This window comes from Rhodnius prolixus, unplaced genomic scaffold (genome assembly GCF_049639745.1).
Source record: "Rhodnius prolixus isolate KJV_2025 unplaced genomic scaffold, Rpr scaffold_1, whole genome shotgun sequence".
Classification (NCBI taxonomy): Eukaryota; Metazoa; Arthropoda; class Insecta; order Hemiptera; family Reduviidae; genus Rhodnius; species Rhodnius prolixus.
In genome coordinates, this window is record NW_027411581.1 from 17,696,972 (window position 1) to 17,717,679 (window position 20,708).

At 33.4% G+C, this 20,708-nt stretch overlaps 4 protein-coding genes across 6 annotated transcripts; 2 read left to right on the forward strand and 2 right to left on the reverse strand.

The window, feature by feature from the left end:
- Positions 1-1,014: 1,014 nt before the first annotated feature.
- On the forward strand, positions 1,015-4,372 carry LOC141456328 (uncharacterized). Of its 3 annotated transcripts, XM_074132252.1 has the most exons (4): positions 1,017-1,451; positions 1,539-1,577; positions 2,563-3,670; positions 3,931-4,372. In XM_074132252.1, the coding sequence occupies exons 1-3, from the start codon at positions 1,157-1,159 to the stop codon at positions 2,577-2,579; spliced, it is 351 nt and encodes a 116-aa protein (XP_073988353.1). In that variant the 5' UTR covers positions 1,017-1,156; the 3' UTR covers positions 2,580-3,670; positions 3,931-4,372. The 3 variants fall into 3 exon arrangements, with proteins under 3 accessions (XP_073988344.1, XP_073988353.1, XP_073988337.1); XM_074132236.1 differs by having other exon boundaries at positions 1,034-1,577; XM_074132243.1 differs by lacking the exons at positions 2,563-3,670; positions 3,931-4,372 and having other exon boundaries at positions 1,015-1,451; positions 1,539-1,679.
- A 4,625-nt stretch (positions 4,373-8,997) lies between these two features.
- LOC141456345 (uncharacterized) lies at positions 8,998-10,374 on the reverse strand. Its single transcript, XM_074132261.1, has 2 exons — positions 10,259-10,374; positions 8,998-9,479 (listed from the first exon to the last, which is right to left on the reverse strand). The coding sequence occupies exons 1-2, from the start codon at positions 10,313-10,315 to the stop codon at positions 9,147-9,149; spliced, it is 390 nt and encodes a 129-aa protein (XP_073988362.1). The 5' UTR covers positions 10,316-10,374; the 3' UTR covers positions 8,998-9,146.
- Positions 10,375-13,253: 2,879 nt separating this feature from the next.
- On the reverse strand, positions 13,254-14,144 carry LOC141456320 (uncharacterized). Its single transcript, XM_074132225.1, has 2 exons — positions 13,853-14,144; positions 13,254-13,762 (listed from the first exon to the last, which is right to left on the reverse strand). The coding sequence occupies exons 1-2, from the start codon at positions 13,901-13,903 to the stop codon at positions 13,322-13,324; spliced, it is 492 nt and encodes a 163-aa protein (XP_073988326.1). The 5' UTR covers positions 13,904-14,144; the 3' UTR covers positions 13,254-13,321.
- Positions 14,145-16,377: 2,233 nt separating this feature from the next.
- On the forward strand, positions 16,378-18,066 carry LOC141456287 (uncharacterized). Its single transcript, XM_074132152.1, has 2 exons — positions 16,378-16,514; positions 16,852-18,066. The coding sequence occupies exons 1-2, from the start codon at positions 16,473-16,475 to the stop codon at positions 18,049-18,051; spliced, it is 1,242 nt and encodes a 413-aa protein (XP_073988253.1). The 5' UTR covers positions 16,378-16,472; the 3' UTR covers positions 18,052-18,066.
- The last annotated feature ends 2,642 nt before the right edge of the window (positions 18,067-20,708 follow it).

Below are 20,708 nucleotides of genomic sequence, written 5' to 3' on the forward strand. Positions count from 1 at the left end.
TCTAAAAGTTTTCGTTTCCAATGTTCCCATAAAAGGCGTATTGAAACTTTACGTCTCGAATAGTTGACTTAATTATTTCTTATGAGTTGCTCTAGGGTTCGTCCTGAGCACTAATGTATCTTGTAAAGGTGCAAAATTAAGTGACTTCTTAAAAAAAAAAAATATATTTATGAACTTTCTTTTCACTAATTTAACATGACCCCAAAATTTAGTTTTATTAGAACAGAACTCCAATTGGAATGTGTATCGATATATGTGGAGCTCTTAGTAGACTGGCCCATATTTAATTTGTGAATAAAATTTAGAATATAAAAAAGTTTTATTATAATCCTGATTTAAGGAGCTTAAAAGTTATTACATCTGTTTTCCTAATTGAAATTTTTTATCTCTATATTTAAGCATAATGAAGTGATAGTTACCTTATTTCTTTGGAGAAGCCCTCGTCTCAGGCGCATTGCACTCGCATCACTTCCGCTGGTAAGAATGAGATTAAACGCGTTTCAATTGACACGCTTATCTCAGACATCGTAACTGTTATTTTTTTATTTCTCTATTAGAGTGTACTGAGTTTATTGTTCTTCAAAAAATCTCAAATTTAATTTTTAAAAAAGAATGATAAAGTACTTAAACCTCTTGAAAATGATTAAGTGTCTTTAGACATTAAAAAAAAATAACTTATGCAGTTTATATTTATTATATTGTACTAAAGAGCCTTGTGTGTTCTCTGGGTTATTATTAATAATTTAATTAATATTAATATTAATTTATTTTAAATTTAATTAAGTTATTATTTAATTAATTTAATTGCTCTAATAAGAGAAATCAATGCAAAATTTCTGGTAGCAGAACAATTTTATTAAAAAACATAAAAATGTAAATCTTCCTATTTATATTAACAATTTAAAAACCTTTTACAAAAAAACATAAAAAAGCTGAAAAAGTGGGCATCAAATTCATAAATCAATAGTTGAGAGACAGAAAAATTCAGATATTTTATGTTTCATAGTTGTTATTTTGAAAAATAATCCTAAGACAATATGATTTCTGTGAATGCTTTTTAAATGCTTGTTTAAATCATATGTAATTGTTGCAAAAAATTTTACACTTTTCTTAATCGACGAATTAAAGTTTCTTTTAATGATCCTGGAGCTTACACATGAACTTGAAAAATAGCAGTGGAGAAGAATCAATATACGATTCTGCAAATGTATACGATCTACATGGACACAAATTGCCACCGGATGGGTCAGTCGGCACTGGTGAAGTAGGCGATCACACCTTTGAATGGAAACGACGACCCTTATTTAATAATGGGGGTAGCGGTGAAGGTGGTGCCCAGCAAATTTATGGATGTTCCTGCCCGAACATGTACTGCCAGAAGTGTGCCAGCGAAATATCTACGTATAGTCGCTCAGTTCCAACCGAACCTCAGTGTAAACGTTTTTTTTCGGGTATGACGACATGGTCAAATATTAAGCAAGCTGTCATTTTGATAATTCTGTCATTTGTAATGAATAAATTATTTTATTTATTACCAGATCCTTGGACAAACTCTGAACCGGAACTTCCTTTTTATAGTAAGTGGTACACTACTATCTCAAATGTAATTGCAGAAATGTATTATACTGATTATTGAAAAATAAAAGTAATAGAGTAGTAATATGTATATGTCCATTTAATGTGCCTTTGCTGAGAAATCGCTATTTATTGGTCCGTATTAGATAGTTGTTTTAAAGGGATGATGTTACTATACTTAGTGTTAAATGTAATGCACTATCACACAATAGTAATCATACGGGCTTACCTGCAAACTGTGTTTCAAGCAGATCTTTAAATCACTCTGGCTAAATAAATAAATAAAACCATTTCTTCAAACCTTATTTTTTTTTTTTTTGGCGGATCAACAGCTGAGGTTATTAGCGCCCGGAGCTTTTTCCAGTGCACTGCCGGCCTTCGGACAGTGTTCTCTCGTTACAGACAACACTGTCCATCACCGGAAAGTGAGCTGTAAGAAGCTCCTACGAAGAGAAAATCTAAGGGTCAGCTGCTGGATTCAAATTATTTCAAAAATTAGTGCATTGTTTTTCTTTAAATGTAAGAAGTAAAATGTTCGAAGTTTAAAGAACATAAACAAGTAAGAATCTGGAGCATTGAAGTCATCTTATTCCAAAATAACTCCCTATGTATTTCTTTAAATTTCACCTATATTCATTGAAAACAGTGTAGACCTATAACTTTTATTTAAAACATTTTCCCGAAAAGTTTTAATAGTGAATTAGGCTTTTCCCCTATGTGCTATTAAAACATTATTCAGTAACATCTTTTAACAGTTTTGAGTTAAAATGTCTTGCCGACATTCCAAGTTGGAAAAATACCAGTTGACTGGAATTGTAATTTGACTGAACGGATTTTTATATTTTATTTTCTTCGACTTTGTTGGAAAGTCATCAACTTGGTATACTACATGCCTGTTAGAAGCTTTATTGGATTTAAATTTTTCAACTTTCTATTACTGTTTTTGTAAAAGAAAGTATGGTAATCGAGCTGATTTTCGATTTTTAGATTTCACCCCAGTGTGAATTCGTTGCCTGAAAAAATTCACCGAAATTTGAAATTAATCAGGTGATGCCACTATAAAGTTCAGGCGAAATCTGTCAAGAGGAGGAAACACTTTTTTTTTTGAATAGTTTTTCTATTTTTAAGATTTTTTTGAAAACTGCTGCTACAATTATTTTAAGCTTGATGTTTCATATAGATCCAAAGATCCATAATATATTTTTTTATCATATTATTGCTGGAAAATTCGATCAAAATTCGATTGGGTCTGGGAAAGATTCTAGATTCCCTACTTTTCTATAAAATACGATCGTCCCTCACTTGTGCATTGTTAAGGAAGTTAAAAGTATTGTTAAAACCAAGCATCAAGAAATTTCCTAATGAGCCTATTTACTCTAATTAAATTCGTTTTAAGGCAGTTCTCAGGTGAAACTGGGATAGCTTCCCTGTAAGATTACATTTTAGTATAATGTATGGTTTACAAACTGCATAGTGTGATCAATAATTAAATGTGATTCAAATAAGATAAATTCAAAACAGATATTGATTTGTTTTTAACTTCGAATCAATGAGTAACCGAGATCTGTGACATTTAAAACATTGAACAGGAAAAATTGTAATCAGGAAATTCAAAATTCTGGGAGGCTGGTGTTGGATGGAATTATAATCTCGTTTAACCTGATATTTCGGTACTCTGGACTTTTAACTGAACCTAATATTTGGATCACATTTTGTTTTTATGACTTTTCACAAATCAGGTATTAACTTTTTCAACCACAAAAAAAAAAAAATTGTGCACATTTTTTTAAAAAAACCTCTATTTAATGAAAATTAAATTTGCATACCCAAGTGATTTTCTCAATAAGGAAGCGAAATGTGAGTTGCAGCTATTACATTTTACAGCGTAATCTCGAACGATGTCGATTTAAGATTAATTTATCGTATTAAGCGGCTCAGATAGAACACACTCGCTAACTCCGGTAACTATCTCGCTACATATATACTGCTGTGGACAGACCACAGACATTAGACAAGAATTTGAAAATCCTTAGTCAACATGGTTGCATCCACTGTTCGTTTTGCTGCCCTCTTCGCCTTCGTGCTCATCCTTCAGGTTAGTTTTACAGTCTAAACTGGCTAAACAGTTTTATATGTTGCAACTTTTTATTCAATTCTAAACTTTCACTGAATCCCAATTTCATACATGAAGAAAAGGATCAAAAATTGTTAAATGATGATGGAATTTTGTAAAAAAAAAAAAAAAAAAAATGAGAAAAAATATGTTTATAACATTCATTGATTTATAAATTTTTATCCAATATATGGACTCCCAAAATGAGTACACATTTGCAATGATCTATTTCTAATTTACAGTATGCCGAAGCCAAGCCTGACTGTTGCGGTTGCGGCTGCGGATGCGGAACTACTGTAGTCACCACTCCCTGCTGCGGTTGCGGCTGCGGTGGATGTGGTTGCGGCTGTGGTGGATGTGGTTGCTGTACTCCCTGCTGTGGATGTTGCTCTCCTTGTTGCACCTGCTGCACTCCCTGCTGCACTTGCTGCTCCCCCTGTGGATGCGGATGCGGATGTGGATGTTGCTCTCCTTGTTGCACTACTTGCTGCTGCACTCCCTGCTGCGGCTGTGGATGTGGTTGTTGCTAAATGCCAACTGCTATAAACTGTGATAATTAGAAACTTCATTCAGAGCAGAACAGAATCTCAATATTAATAACTTTCTCCGCACATTTTGCAATTTTTCTGTAGTAATAAACATGTCTTTCCACATTAACTTGCAATAAACGAAGTCAATCTAAAACATGCTTTCTACTTTTAAACACTTTACCTTTCCTAAATAAAAAAAATAGTGGATAGTCTAAAGTAACATTCGTGAACTGATCACAATAAAGTACCAATGCAATTGGGCTGTGAAAAAGAACATAAACGTCTATGTTGCTGTGCACTGTATACTATAAAAAAGTAGATAAATTTATGAAAATATTCAAACATTTTCTTTTTATAATAGCGCTACAAGCCTGGGCTCAAAAGAGCCAGGAGCTTCCGCAGTGTACTGCCGGATATATGTCTCAGGGCAGCTAGGTAGACTAGTTCCTTTGTCTTCTAAATCCACTGGTCTAACCTTTCCTTATACGTACAATGTTAGCTAATGAAATACTCATCTACTTCGGCATGATGTCAAAAAAAACTTAAGTATTTCAGGAAAAATATCTCAAATATTATTTCTTTCCACATGGCTTTTGTGGTATGTACTGCAATCCAGTTACTTTTTGAGATTTTTTTTCTATTGAATTACGCTGTATGGTCCACTCGAATCTGAAATAGTTAATTTAAAGACGCCTTGGTTTATGAGTGTACTGAGAAGAAGTGATGGTTTGATGAAAATCTCTCAAACAGAAGTTCTAATTTACAAAACCTGAAAAGATTTTTGCAATTTTCTCGTTAACGGCTTCAGCAAATAAAAAATTTAAAATTATTCGTTCTTTCTACAAACATTTCTTCACTTTCTTTCGAAACAGATAGGAAAGGGGGGGGAGCTTGCCTGAAGACTTTCTTTCCATTTCAACAGATTGTACACATCACTTTTTTTTTATATTAGATACTAAGGCTTAAACTTATACAAAAAATTCACAAAAAATAAATAAATAAATAAATAAAATAGTAATAATAATGTCACTAAGTTCGTTCGTCAATCCCGTGGTAGCCCATTGTTGCTTTAAGTACTAGAATTTCTGTTTTTCAAATTTAAGAGTAAAATCATGTGAAGATTGAAAATTACTTCTTATTTAATTATTGTGGTTTTATTTTCTACTACATTTTGAAATAGAATCTTCGTTTACCGGCACTCAAATAAGTTGTGAAGAATATCATCGAAATTATTTCATTTTCCAAAAATAACACGATGGATACTTCCTAGGTTACCCTCATTTCCCTCAACAAGAAGATCTTTTAACGTCAGAATTTATTTTCTGCTGGTAATTTAGATGTTTCTATATAACTTTTATATTGTCCAGAAAGAAGAATTTTTTTTAAAAACTGAATTTGGAATTATTATTCCTTCCTTCTGGATTAATGAATCAGTCTCCAAAAACAATGAACAATATTTCTATTGTCTATTTAGTATCATCATTTTTTCCCAAATTAGAAGCCCATATTATGTTCAGAGGTGTCCTCTTCCGAGCCTGCGAACTTATACGCTAAATGTTTATCCACAATGTTTCCCTAAAGTCAAGTGAAGACGTGAAATTAAAACCCAAGATCTACACCTAATTCTTCTGACATATGTCATTTCCAAAATAGTTTCAAATGCATTCTGCTGGGAAATTGAGAAAATTTAGTTTTTTTATGTTCGCGTTTAGGTGTCAAACATAAGTTTTTATGTGTAAAAAGTAGAGAATATATACGGGTATAATCATATCAAATAACCAAAACTGATTACCATCTGTTACTAATCTAATGACAAATTTGTTGCTACAACTCCTAATTTGATACTAGACATTAGCTCGACCAAAAGTCCAATTTTGTTAATCGATTTTTGTTGTTTGTTGCGATTTTCTCGGATAACGTCAAGAATACGCAAGTTCCTTCCATTTATGTATTTTTTTAATATTTATAAAGTCATCACTTTTTTTTGAAATTTGTTATCGTATGATTTCATAGAGTTCTGAGGAAGTTTTTCTTCTAAAATCATGTAAAAAGAAATTGCCAACTCCATCTATGAGAATTGCTGTAAAAAAAAAGCAGTGTTTTGATTTTTAAAGAAAACTAAGTACAACATGTAAAAAGAAGTTTATTTTTTACAATTTCAGTTCTTATGCAAATAGAAACTTCTTTATAGTTAAAAACCTAATGTTAGTTAAGTTCAAACACAACATTCGACACTTTAGAAACTAAGTATTCCAAGCCTGTAACTCCAATGGTACACACAAATACTTGGAAAGTTTTGCATATTGTTCATTTTTTGTGATTTCCAACAATTATGTAACAATGTGGCGTTATCTTCCGAAAGTATGACACGTAGGTTCCAATCCAATCCACGTCTTAATCTATCTTTAACCAAGGTTTATTTGCTAACATCCTTTCTGGAGTCCAGAATAATAAGTGATTATAAATGCACGGATATTTTCCCAGTTAAAATAATAACGTAATGTATGTTTGTGTATAAAGATAACGAAAGAGAAATAATAAAACTTTTAACCGTCTTTAGAGTTTTTTCTGCAACTAGTATTTTTTTTCCTGTCCTTCTTTTACGATATACTTGAGATTAGGACATGAAAACTGTAGAATTTCGTTCATTTTGCCATCGTAGCAAGCATAGTCATAATCAATTTCCGTCTCACATTACATTACCTGACTAGTCAAAACTAAGAATGTTTCTAACACCTAATGGCCGGCGCTCTGGTTTAGATACTTAAGATGTATCAAACTTGCCCGTACTTGTCTTTGGAGATCTAACTAATAGGGACAGACTATGGAACGAGAAAAGATTGAAAATATTGTCAAAAATAGAGTCTAAGGGTAGACAGGGCACGACTATATTGTAGAACATCAGCATCAAATGGGCGCAGGAAGCCGATCATGGGTCTTGTGCTCTTAGGAAGCAATATCCACTGCTGATTTTGAGGTGTGTTCTGCTCATCTGGACCTTCGATTAACTTTGCCAGGATACCCAGGCCAGCGAGATTAGGAAAGTTGCAGGCCAGTAATAGCCTATTTTTTTACTACATGTTATTTTTTTAGTTTCTATTCATTTATTTGAAAGATTAAAATTTACATCAAGCAAATGCGATAATAGTAATAAATGACATGGCTGCCATTTGAAGTTACCAATTAGTATCAGTTCATGGCGCTGGATTAGGGCAGACGATCCCGATGCCACTGGCGCTTTAGTCGCCTGAGTGGAGTAATGAATAAGGTAAAACTTGAAAGCTGTGGTGCTGAAAGAGGATTGTATTGAGATGGCCAGGAGTTGTAGAATTTTTGATGACGGAATTTTATCAGATCTGGTACAAAGAGAATGAATAGATCATTACATAAGGTTTTATCGGAGACGCAATAAAGAGCATTGATGATTTTTGAAGGATTTTGGTTTTTAAGGAAAGAATTCGATACAGATTTGAATGCTTAGTAGAACTCCACACATTGACGCCATAGGCCCATATAGGTCGCAGCAAAGTTTTGTAAAAAGTAAGTTTGTTTTGTTATAAAAGTTTAGATCGTTTGTCTAGTAAATTCAATAGTAAAAAAATCTTGGTAGTCTCCAAAATAAGTGTGTCGTTTTTCCATGTGTAGCCTAAGCCAGCGTACTCTATTAGATCCAGGAAGTAACTAACGTATTATTGAATTTATCTCTAGAACAAGTAGTGACGGAGGGTAAAAGATTTGAATACACTTATGTTTATTTACCTTCGTCTTCTGACGGAAGATTTATCTAACCTAGATAGGGTTAAATACAAAAATTTTTAGCTTTTCTAAACGTTTATTTGGCTTTGATAAAAATGAATTAATAATTGGTTTTTTAAACTTCATTTGGGAAACAGCATTCAGATTTTAAATTTGTGACGTAGATTGAAGTTAATCTGCCAGATTTTCTAGAATTCTATCAAATAATTTTCTGGAAAAATTAACAGGTTTACAAATTTTGACTGATTTTATCCATCGTAGAAAAAAGATTTTTTTATGACTGTTTCCAACTGTGCAGACTTAATTTACTTATTATGTAGGCCGCTTAGAGGAATTTTGTGAGACCGCTTTAGGAGCCGCTTGAGTAAATTCCGCAAAACCCAAAAACCAACCTTAGATTCTTTTTTTTTTTTGTAAAATGAATTCTAGAATAGTCCTTGTTCAGATTTTATATTGGTTAGATGACAGAATTGAACTTGGCCTTGATGTAGCATTTAGAGTGGACCTCAAGAATAATTCAAAAATAGTTTTTCGAGTAACATTTCAAATAAAGTTTATAACCAGTGAAGTCACTCTTTCTTTCTCAAAAAAATTTAGGACGTTTGCGGTGGTGTTTTTTGAGCTTGTGCGCCTTTCGAGTGTATTTTGTAAGGACCAAGATTGGGAGTAAAGACCATGTTTTTGATGGAAGTAAAGTGTTTCCCTTAAACCTAGAGGGTGCGGATTATGTGATAAGAAATTTTTTTAAAAAGAATCGTAAATTTCTTAGAACAGAAAGTGGAGTTTGTAAATAATTTAATTAATTAAAAGCGTTCTAAACATAATTTTAAGAACAAAAGAAGCTTCATGGTTTATCTACGATTTCAGAAGATCACAGAACGCTTTTAATATTCCAATTTTTGAAAAATCAGCATTCTGAAAATTTGTTTTCTTTAATTTTTTATTCAGAATTACTTATCCAGTTGAATAATCGCCACTGTTTTTAAAGCTTATTGGGGAATTATAAGAAATGATACTCAGTAGTTATTGAAATAATGAATAATTTTATTATTTCAATTATGAATTTTTTGTCCCATTAGCACTATGCTATTCTCAGTCAACATTCTTTTATACCATTTAAAAAAAAATCTGCACCACATTTATAGGACAGATTTTGGTATAAACAGATGTTTTTAACAGCAACATCCGCAGCCGCCACATCCTCCGCAGCAACCGCATCCGCCGCATCCGCATCCGCAGCCACCGCATCCGCAGCCTCCGCAACAGCAAGTAGGGATGACGACGCATCCACAACCTCCGCAACCTCCGCAGCCACAGCCGCATCCGCCGCATCCACATCCGCCACAGCCACATCCTCCGCAGCAACCGCATCCGCCACATCCACCGCAGCCGCATCCACCGCAGCCGCATCCACCACAGCTACAGACGGGCACACAGACGGAGCAACAACCTCCACATCCTCCACAGCCGCCACATCCACATCCACATGGTTTAGCGAAACCACCCTAAAAATTAAAAACACACTTTTAGTACATCTTCTAAATTTTGTCTTATTATTAAATTTTACTAAGACAAATTTCTTTAATTCTGATTTAATTTTATTACTCTCTAAGGAAAGTGGAAGTATTTTCTTATTTTACACTGACTTCAAATTTATATTTTATAACTTTCTCGGACGCTAGGATTATAGGCAATTTTTGAAGGTGAATTACACAGAAAATTCTTCCTTCAGGTAGCCTCAGATCGAAAACAGTAGTTCTAATTTATCTAAATATATCTGCGATTTTGAACAAAGTAACCCAACAATAAATCTTGGGATGCTGAAACTTGGTACTTAGTTAACATACCGTTCAGATATGTGACATAAGCCGCTAAAATCAAAAATATTCAATGCAATTTCGAAAAAGCTCCAAGGTTTTCAAGCAACTACACTCATCTAGTTTTATCATTTTTTAATAGAATCTTATTTTTATATAAATTTATTTTGGAATAACTTAGGGGGACTGTAACCTTAACGAAACTCTCTGCTGGGATTCGAGTTTTCTGACGCAATATAGAGGCGCTAAAATTCGAACTACAGGAGTGAAGGAAGCTACTGAGATCTAAGAAGCAACCAGAGATAACTAGAGCTCCTTCAATGGTAAACATTTTAAAAAAAATGTTGCAAAAAAAAATGCGGAAAGGAAATACTCGATCATTAAGTTAGCAAAAAAGATTCACTATTTGCATTTGATTAAAAACTAAAATAATTCTCTGAAAATATTAAACCTGGCTAAATAATTACCTGGATGGCGAGAATGGCCACTAAGAAGACGGCGAACTTAAAAGTTGCAATTGCCATGGCTTTGGATTACGATTTCTGTTGTTTGAAACTAAATTCAGCCTTAAAAAAATTGTTTATATAGTAAAAAGTGAGTTCTCAACAACGTGTTGTATCTGGTTTTCTATTTAAATTTCTGTTTATATCTCTTATTATCTTTGTTTCCGTTCCCTACTTTTCTATGATATCTTCATGTTTTTTCTTAGACGTTTCCTTTTATAATTTCAACCTAATTTTAAATCGATCATCATTGACAATTAATTAAAAGTTCAACGTTTCTTGGTGATGTGGTGCTTCACTAATTTATTACTTTCTTCTTGTAGTAAAAAGAAAGTACTTAATATTTTCGAATAACTTTTTCAAACACTGTTTGAATTTCCTCTAGAAATAACTAAACACTACAAGTATCACTACTTTTTCATGCCGTAATCTTCGCAACCAAAGATTGTTGAAACTTAAAATTGTATAAAAATGTTTACATTTAAATTTGACTTTTTTAAATATTTTCTTTTTCACTACATTGAAAAAGATTTATTGATGAACTGTTCCTGATAAACACACCACTGACATCAATATTTTCGGCGAGAATCGTTGAAATCTGTGAAAGGTCTGACAAACATTATTCTTTAAGTTCAAATGAAAACTGCAAAGAAAATTACAAAAAAAAAATAAAATTAAAAACCTCTCTAAATAATTGTACTTTCAGTGGACTAATTTTCTTATAATTTGGAATTTTGATTAGACATTTCATACTGCAGTTTGAAAAAATATTGCAGTTTTTAGAACTGCACTTTAGAAGACGGTCAAACTTCTTAAATCTCTCTAAGTACGTCGTTTTCGTTTTCCTTTGCGGAAATGTTTTTCATTAAAAGTTTTGGTAAATGCTTCAAATCTACATTTACTTAGTATTATTACAAGTTTGAAAATGGTGTGCCATAGATTTGAGAAATGTAGTGCCTAATGGGAGTAAACCCTCTTTTCCACAATTGCTTTTTATGAAATCTATTCGTAGGTATACAACTTCATTTATAAATTACAGTATATATAAAACGCCATTTTTTTTTTTTGTTAACAAAAGGTTCATTGACATTAACTTCTAATTTATTTAACATCTTAGTGAACAATTAGACAACATGTACTGTTTTTATTATCCTCCTGTATTATCAAGCTGTTATGCTTTTTTAGTAGCTTTTCTTTTTTAAATAGGCACATTCTTATAGATGAGCCATTAAAACATGTCATGAATTAATTATTCTGGTTTTGCTCTCAGAAGACTTCAGTCGAAATCAGGCGATAGAAGAATATACTTGGGAGAAGTTAGAATCTTTTAGGGTGTGTTTTTTCTCCCTTAATGGAAGTTCACCAGGTAGAGCTGTCATCAGGAGTTTTCCTAATCTCTTCGGCTCTCCAAAACCTGTGATTTCCTTACAGAGACTGAGCGGTTACCGGAGCCTTGGAGGAATGTATACGCTCTTTGGAATACTCCTTTAATTTATACCAATTTTTAAAATCTGGGCTCGGCTATGCGGGGAGATTCAGGAAGATTATACTTGATTACCTATGCTTTTCTCTTTTTAGAACTTTCCAGAAGAGTTGATTCCTTTTTGTTTTGGGGGATGCATCTTTAAAGTACCACAGATGTGACTTGGTTAGATTGCCCCCACGCTTTCTGAAGTGTAGTTTCCTGGTGTTAAAGGGAAAAATACTCTTCCTAGAATTCTCTTAAAGAGCTTGTTCCAGAAAACTTAGGGATGGGTGAGTTGGTGTCCAGGAATAGTTTATCTTTCCAGCTGGCTCTGGCTCCTTCTCTCTATATTTTTTAGAGAAACGGGATCTAGCTGAGAAGCTAGATTGCCAAGGGAGCTGCAGGGTCTCTTAGCTGACTGTAAGAAGCGCAATAGATTTAATTGATCGTCATTTTTCAGAATAACCCGAAAAAAAAGATTGGCAACTCCACTTCATGACTGGGTGCCCCAACTCTAATTATTTAAAATAAATATTTAGGTTGTTTCCAGCTTTGCTCTTCTGATTGTATTGAAATAATTAATGTAAGGAACTCGCTTACACTTGCTGCCTTTATTAGAACTGTTTATCGTTGTCTTTCGCTTGTTGTTAATGAGATTACAGAAGATATCAGATTATTTAAAGTTTTTGTTCTCTTAAATTTATTTATTCTATTCATTATGGGAACTTGCCTGCTGTTCTTAAGTTCAAAGCTATCCACTCAGTTAAATGGATCTAGTTTTGTACATTATTTAAGTAAATAATTATAAAAAAATTAATATAAGAATGGGCTTTACTCTTCTGAGTAAAGAGCCTGAGCGGTTACCTGAGCCTTGGAGGAATGTACACGCTCCTTGGAATACTCCTTACCTTTAATTTACACCAATTTTGGAAATCTGGGCACGGCTATGCGGGGAGATTCAGGAAGATTATACTAGATTACCTATGCTTCCCTCTTTTTAGAACTTTCCAGGAGAGTTGATTCCTTTTTGATTTGGGGGATGCAACTATATTTTCATTTTGTGATGAATCAGTGAACTAATTTAGTTGTGTGTAGAACCTATGATCAATTCCTATGGTTTCACGTAACCTTACTTAGTGTGACAGATAACAATCGTGAGCCATTGGTCTTATCAGAATTACCATTTTGCCGTGGCACCTCATAAATGTTCCATTTCGTATAAATAGTTTATTGTCATACAAAATCTCATTTAAGAGGGCCCACTGATGCCGCGGTCTTTTAGTTAATCTTCTTTTAATTTATTTTTGAATTAGTCGGGTACATTGGAGTAAATCACACGGATTTCTTTGGGCAAGGGCAGCATCGGCACTCTAATACCAGTTTTGATCTAATTTCTTCATAATATTCTTGGCTTAATAAGCTTCACTTATCAGTGACTTCTTTACCATTGAAGGAAGGTTTGTTACACAAATAGACTACCTAAAATTTAATATATTTAGAGTTTATAAAATAACTTTTATTGATAAATTTATAGCGAGTAAATTACAAAAATAAATTAAGCTTTAAAACCAAAATGATTCAGGACAACTACAAATACAGGAAGGATAAGCGCTGCAACAACTTGTGCAACCTGCACAGGGAAGAGAATAAGTACAAGTTGGGAGAAAACTGGGAGAGGTAGCTAACACTGGTATACACCTGTCTCCATATTCTTCGTAACAGTCAAGATCTTGTTTAATGCGGGATTTCCGGCAAGTACCTTTCCTCCTTTTCCCTGATTTACTTGTCCTTCTGTTTTTAATTCTACACTTCTTGCGACATAGTCGTTCTGTTTTGATAGGTGATAACTGCCTTAGACAACCATCAATACTGCCAAGTGAGTTCGGTAGAGTAGTGCAGTAAAATGCTGACGGTCCGCTTATACTTTCACATAAAGGAAGTGAAGTGCAACAGCTGGGCAAAATAAATGGATTTACGTTATAAATGCAGGAAGAAATTCGCACCTATGAGTTAGAAATTAAAAACAAAACAACATGTAGAATAAATAAATAGTTTTATTGACAGCAATAAATAGAAACATTCAATAAATTTACCTGACAAATTAGGAGAGTTATAAGTGTAACCAGTTCGCTCAGCGCGAACATGTTCCTTTACTAACCGCGCCCACGTTGAAGGTAGACTCTTTTATATATACTAACTAAAGGAGGGTTTATTTTCGTGGGAGTTAACGTGTCTTATCGGAATGTTAACATTTTTTTACAAAACCACAATAGTATCTTTTAAACAGTATCAACGAATCTGTGAACTAATTCTACTTCCTATTCCTTCAGGAAACAGAGATATATATAAACCTGATATTTACACTCCTTCACATTACTATTTTTAATATTCTTAATTTTACATTCTTATTAGTTCTCTAACGTTATTAGTATTGTTACTCAACCCTTCGAGGATGGTAGTGCTCTGAAAACTCTCCGGATGCCAATGATTTCAGATGTTGATGCTAAATAAAATTATTTAAAAGAAAAGTATTGTTTTCTTTGTTCCGAAAAAACTTTGCACCCAAAATAATTTCTTTTTCCTAGAGCGTAAAATTAGTTCCTTCTAAAGCGAGATGCATCCACGAGACCATGTCAATATATAATCTGTAACCCTTTTCTTTTATGATTTATCCCAATCTCAAGCTTCTTCTTCTTCTTAAATCTTACCGATGTGTAAGATTTTCATTTATGCATGGACCAGCTCTTCATTGCTTCCAAAGACCATTCTTGGACAAAAGACTCAGCGAGGTCAAAAATGATCTATCTTTAAACTGGTCGGTAACTTATTTCTCTACTGAGCCATGTCAACGTGCAGACTTTAATCCTTTACCTTCTAAGTAGCTAACTTTGCCCTTCAATATATTTCATTAAAACACCCTAAAATTTCTATGTCTCGCCTAGAAATCTGAAGTGCGGATTGTTCCACGCCTTCTTAAGTAACTAATAACCATCGAAACATGTTCATTTTCATTCACTAAATGTTGTTTATTCCAATATGTTTAGTAAAGTTTCTTACCAAAAAGTGACAACAAAAAAATTCTATTATTTATAGTCAATGAATTATAAAGTGCAAGGAAAGGTTAGTACAAAAGATAAGGATAAATTTTGAAGTATGTTAGTTAGTAATAAATATTTAAAATTGAGAAAGTTTCTGTCTGATAGATATTTAGTTTCAGTGTATTTTTTTTTCTCACCCTTTATTATTATTATTATTATACACATTTTTATAATTTTTCTAATAATACAATAATTCTATGATGCCTCAGTGGAAATTTATAACTAATAATTCTACTGAATACTGGAATTAGACTGGTAAGAGAAGATTTTCCTTTCAGGAATCCATGCTAATGGGAAATAATTGTATTATGGATTTGTATAGAAATAAAATCAGAGACTAAATTGCAAATTTGAAACTCTTCATATTGTTTCAATCCTGTAACTTTATATGTGATGAGAAGAAAATTCTTTTACACTGCCCCCATATTTAATTGCTTGTTAATTATTACTGAATTAAAACAGCGTCTTAATGTTTGAAAATTTTGTCACTTTTGTGAATCAGATAATTACTTTAACAAAATTGGCACGTAAACATGATTACAAGGACCTTTGAGCTAAATACTTTTATTTCCAACAAGATTAAGAAGAAAACTTTTTGCTTATTTTGATCTTTTTTTCTTTTTTAATTAGGATTAGTTCCACGCTAACAATCTTAAAAGGTCTGAAGTTATAAAAATTGGACAGAAAAAATGACAATTGTAAATATATTTTACTTTCTAAAAGACTGAATCGTGCAGATTTTTGAGTTATCACTGGAAACATCTATTTTGTGGCACCCTGATTTTGAAAATGTGGGCTTTAACAATCTGGTCTTAGTTAGGTCGGCATGACTAGCAAACTAAAAATCGCGGAAAGTTCATATTTCGTATTTCGAGTCGCAGCCTCATGACACCTGACAGCTTTTAAGCAAGATCAGCCAACAGAAGTACCATTCTACTGAATCAGTATTTAAGTTCTTTTTTTCTTGGATTTACACAAAAACGACTGCAACAATTTTTATTAATCACTGATGGATCGCTCAATGCACCCATAGAAATCTGAAACTTTATTTGAAACAGTTTCTCAGGAAAATGCTTTTAAAGTAGTTCTGGTTGATAGGTGGAATTAAACTTCTCTTTAAAGTGCAATTTAAGGCTATGATACTTTTGCAATATGAGCTAACACCCCAGATTTCAAGAAACTCGGTTGAGCGATACAAATTTACTCAATCAATTTAATACTTTTTAACGATTTTTTTCGCACAAATTTATAAGAAATTTAAGTTAGGTATAGTTAGATAAATGAAAGTCGTTTGAATTTTGTGCACCAGGTGTTCTAAATTGCAGTAGAATATAATTTGACTGGCGCGATGGAATTGAGAACGTTTGGGCGCACTGGGAAGGATGGTGATTAGTCTCACGTAAACGTAAACAATGTGAAGAATTTTTTTTCTGTTTGTCTGAACACTTATTCCCTGTTTCTGCACATCCGATTGACATTTTTCTAAACAAATTAAAGGCGGAAGGAACACGTTTGCCCGTGACAACTGTAAAAACCAACGATTCACTATTGTTTATCTTGATTACATATATAAAGAAGGCTCTTGCACCCGGCCGGCCATACTTAGTGGATAACTATGAGGACATTACTTCTTATAATACCACTGGCATTACTACAGGTACAATAACTTTACAATAATTTATTATTATTATTTTTTTTAATGTGTCAAGTGATAAAACTTCAAGAATACTAAAATTCTTGCTGTAGAATAACAGCAATATTTTGACACATATCATTAATATATGTGACTATGACTTTTTTTATCCATTCTAATATTTTAACATAGTTTTTATTTTATACATGAAACGTATATATATACAAAGCATATAGGAAAGATTTTGACTGCGGTTTTATCAAAGATTCTGTAAAATTAACTTAATTTTTTTTTTTTAAATTTTTTGTTTATTGTCGCAGCATCAGTGTATTTGTGCTTAATAAAAGTGTATGTGTTTCAGAGCATAGTGCTAGCTGGTGAATGTTCTTGCGACGATCAGTGTACATCTCCTACTCAACCAGCGGAGTGCACTTCTTGTGTATGCAAAGATTGCCCAAACCCCTCATCTTGCGATTCGGGTCCCTGCTTGCTGGAAGAAGCTAGTGAGCCTGCAATTACCTTGCAATCTTTATCTTCCACAGGAGGTGACTTAGTTTCGTCGCCGACAACTTCACCTTCCATCCAATGTGTCACCCATCGATTGGAGAGGACTGTTACTCCGGTAATTGATGAATGTGTACGCCATGTGCCGGTTGTGCAGAAAAGATTGCATGAGGAACAAGTGACCCGTCACATTCCAGTATTGGAGAAAACCTTTTCCCAACAGGAAGAAAATTTCATCAGACATGTACCAGTAGTGCAAAGATTTTGCAAGCCAGTAGTCGAGACCAGGACAAGACATGTGCCAATTATTAAGAAAAGACTGCGAACAGTTGTAGAGCCATATACTAGCCACGTACCTATTTTAGAGAAATTTACTCGGCCAGTACATGAAACTGTAGTGAGAAATGTGCCTGTTTTGGAGAGCAGATGCAGGCCTGTAGTTCATGAACATCTTAGGCACATTCCTGTAACTGAGCGCAGGATGAGGCCTGTGCTAGTGCAGACACTCTGTCAAGTTCCCTTCAAGCAACGTGTACTAAAGAATCTGATAGAACAAAGGCTCAGAGCCGTTAATGCACCATACCAATCTTGTCCTCCTCCGTTTCCTGCACCACCACATTGTCTGACCTTCCTTTCCGCACCACCTTCATTGCCATCATATTTACCTCCTCGCTATCGCATACCCCTTGCTCCCTCATGCAGTCTTCCACCTCCTCCATGTTCTCTGCAATGTACACTACCTTCACCTCCTCCATGTCCTCTGCAATGTACGCTTCCTCCTCCTCCTCCTCCGCCACCACCATGCCATCTTTCATGCCAACTACCACCACTGCCATATTCTCTACCTCCTCCACCTCCTTGCTCTCTGCCACCTTTGCCATGCTCACTTCCTCCGCCTCCGCCTCATTGCCGTGTGTCATATCCACTTCCTCCCCTGCCATATCCCTTGCCTGCTCCACCATGTTCCCTATCTCCTCCTCCATTTCCTCTTTCTTCTGCTCAAACTATTTCCATACCCCTACCAAATCCATTTCCATCACATTGCCATTGTCACTAAAATAAAGTTGTTTTTTTTTATATTATTTATTGTATGTATTTTAATAAAATATTTTTTTAAAAAAATGTGTTACTTATTTGACCTACAATTCATGAGGAAGGGCAATAAATTGTTTTGAGTTCTCGCTAGTTTTTACTTTTTCCTGAACATATGAACATAAAAAAAAAACAAAAAAAATTCTGGAAACTTTCTAGAACATGATTCATAATTGACTTCAAAAGTTCAAAAGAATAAAAAATAAATGGGATCATCATTAAGGGCGTTAACTTTTTCATTACCAATAAGTTCCTGATTATTTTGCAGTAGTTTGTTTTAAATCAATTCTTTTTCATTACTATTCATAACACAATTATTATTGGACAATTTTTCGAAGGTTTATGACAGAACTTAAAGAGAACTAATTACAGGAAATATTTTTAGGGCAGCTATAGCCGGAAAATAAATAATAAATAGTTGTTGCTACATTACAATGTCTAACAATAAAAATAAAAAGATGATATATTAAGCTGATTTTTTTGTTTTGTTTTTTTCTAAATTTGGAGCTGAAAAATAGATCTTAATTAATTTCCTTAAATTTGTCCTGCTTGAATAAAACTGAATCATACCTACAATATTTATAAAGGTGGGTGTATTTTATAAGATTTGTCAGCGCAAAGAGTTGGTTTGTTTTACTAAAATTAATAAATAAAATCTGGCTCTGTTATTTGGTTGTAACACTCAATTGTTCTGCAATTAATGAACTTTCTTTACAGAAATGATTATTAACAAGAAATTTGTGCAGTGATTGATCACTCTGAATAATAATCAATTCTTTAAGACTGCTCTGCAAATCAGTGAATCCATTCTGATTTAAACATTATCCTCCAAAAGTCTTCAATAGAAATAGAAATTTTTTGAAAAATCCACCCATAATCTGTTAAAAATTCTTAATTCATTCCGTTTGAACTTGACAAAATTGCTAAAACCCAGAAAGGTTTTTGTGATTTTGGAGAATTTGTAAGAGCGGTTTCTTCCACAGGATCTACCCAATGTTTACCTGGTAAGCCTTGAAAGCTTTCACACTTTGACTAACGGGATGAACCATAGCATTAATAGTCCTCAAATCCAAGAATGACAAACGTCGAATATCGAAACATAAAATAACAGTTAAGTGCATTCTTGATTCTTATCTTAGGAGTGTTAATATAATGCAATAAAATTGTTTCCGATGAAGGAAAAATGTAATTCATGTGGTAGACTTACCATACCTTCAATACCTTCAATTGTGGATTTAGATTTGGCAAGATTTTTAAAGAAAATTTGAGCATTTGACACAGATTCTCGTGTCAGCTGTCGGCACTCATGGTGAGAAATCGGGAGAAGAAGATGAATAATGTCAGGTTTAGGTACTTCTTTAGTTCTGGTATTTAAGAAGAATGGTTCCTTATTTGCAAATTACAAGGTCATGTTGAACAATGAAGAGAATGTTCTGTATCTCCAGCCAAGAACTGGTGCCATTAAAAGAGGCTGATCGTCAGACTAATTGAATGCTTATAACCAACCAGTACTCCCTGAGAAATTAGAAAATTTGGAAAGAACGGTCCACCTACCGGGGCATTTTTAAGTTTAATTGATTAACAATTAAAACTAAACCGCATTGGCGATTTCCCAAAAAATATTATAAGAATATGAAAGTTGACAAAAATTATGCAGAGGTTTTAATAACCTAGAAGCAATAGGATTCTGTTTTCATGTCAAGAAATGAGATTTCTTTCTTAGATTACTTAAGGCGTGAGAGAAAGGAGTAACATAAGATCCAAATAAACTTTCATTTTTACTAAAGATGTAAACCGAAGTATGTTTTCAAAATAAGAGCTTTTGTGGACACCGTGAATTATTATGACCATTTACTAAATACCCAGCCACCAATGTGGAAACGATGTACAGAATTTTAATAAAAGTGTAAACACTTAATTTGTATCAGAATTATGAGGATGCTTTCAAGGTAGTCAAAGAAAACTATTATTAAATCTGGTTTAATTAAATTTGACCCGAATTTTTCCTTAAATTTATTTTATATTGCTTGAAAAGTAGGAATAAAAACATTTTAATGCATGAATTTCCAGACGGAATACTTTGGCCAATATCATTTGCATCTAGACTTTTGTCAAAACCTGGGCATAATTATTCTATAATTTATGAGCGAGCTTTAGAACTTAACTCGGTGAAACCACTAAATTCTACAATTACCCAAGAGGAAATAAATTAATTTTTAAAAAGAATCATAAATCCTCCATTATTTGATAAAAAATAAGGATATCTGAAATGGCCGAAGATTACTTACAGCGATGGCCAGTATTCATATTTACATATCGTTTAGAACTTGTGCGTAACAGGAGTAGATATCAGTCGACCCTCATGAGCGTTCTGAAAGTGTAGTAGATTATATTTGTTGACTAAAGATAAAACAACAAACACCAAGCGAAAAATTTGATTACAAACTCGGAGAGAGACGTATGCTAAGCTAATGTTTGGACACCAAGTCTCTTAAAAGAGAGTGAAAACTAAAATTGAAATAATTATAAGACTGAAGGAGATAGGAAATACAACAGAAGTTGATCTTGTTAGAGATCATCGTTTAAATAAAGAATTAATGTGGGCCACCACCAGTGGGAAGT

What these genes read in the sequence shown, in the direction of transcription:
- LOC141456328 (XM_074132236.1), top strand. Translation starts at nt 1,157, where the DNA reads ATGAACTTGAAAAATAGCAGTGGAGAAGAATCAATATACGATTCTGCA.
- LOC141456345 (XM_074132261.1), bottom strand. Translation starts at nt 10,315, where the DNA reads ATGGCAATTGCAACTTTTAAGTTCGCCGTCTTCTTAGTGGCCATTCTC. An exon ending in TGGCCATTCTCGCCATCCAG is followed by an intron (nt 9,480 to 10,258) that starts GTAATTATTTAG and finishes TTTAATTTTTAG; the next exon opens with GGTGGTTTCGCTAAACCATG.
- LOC141456320 (XM_074132225.1), bottom strand. Translation starts at nt 13,903, where the DNA reads ATGTTCGCGCTGAGCGAACTGGTTACACTTATAACTCTCCTAATTTGT. An exon ending in TAACTCTCCTAATTTGTCAG is followed by an intron (nt 13,763 to 13,852) that starts GTAAATTTATTG and finishes TCTAACTCATAG; the next exon opens with GTGCGAATTTCTTCCTGCAT.
- LOC141456287 (XM_074132152.1), top strand. Translation starts at nt 16,473, where the DNA reads ATGAGGACATTACTTCTTATAATACCACTGGCATTACTACAG. An exon ending in TACCACTGGCATTACTACAG is followed by an intron (nt 16,515 to 16,851) that starts GTACAATAACTT and finishes TATGTGTTTCAG; the next exon opens with AGCATAGTGCTAGCTGGTGA.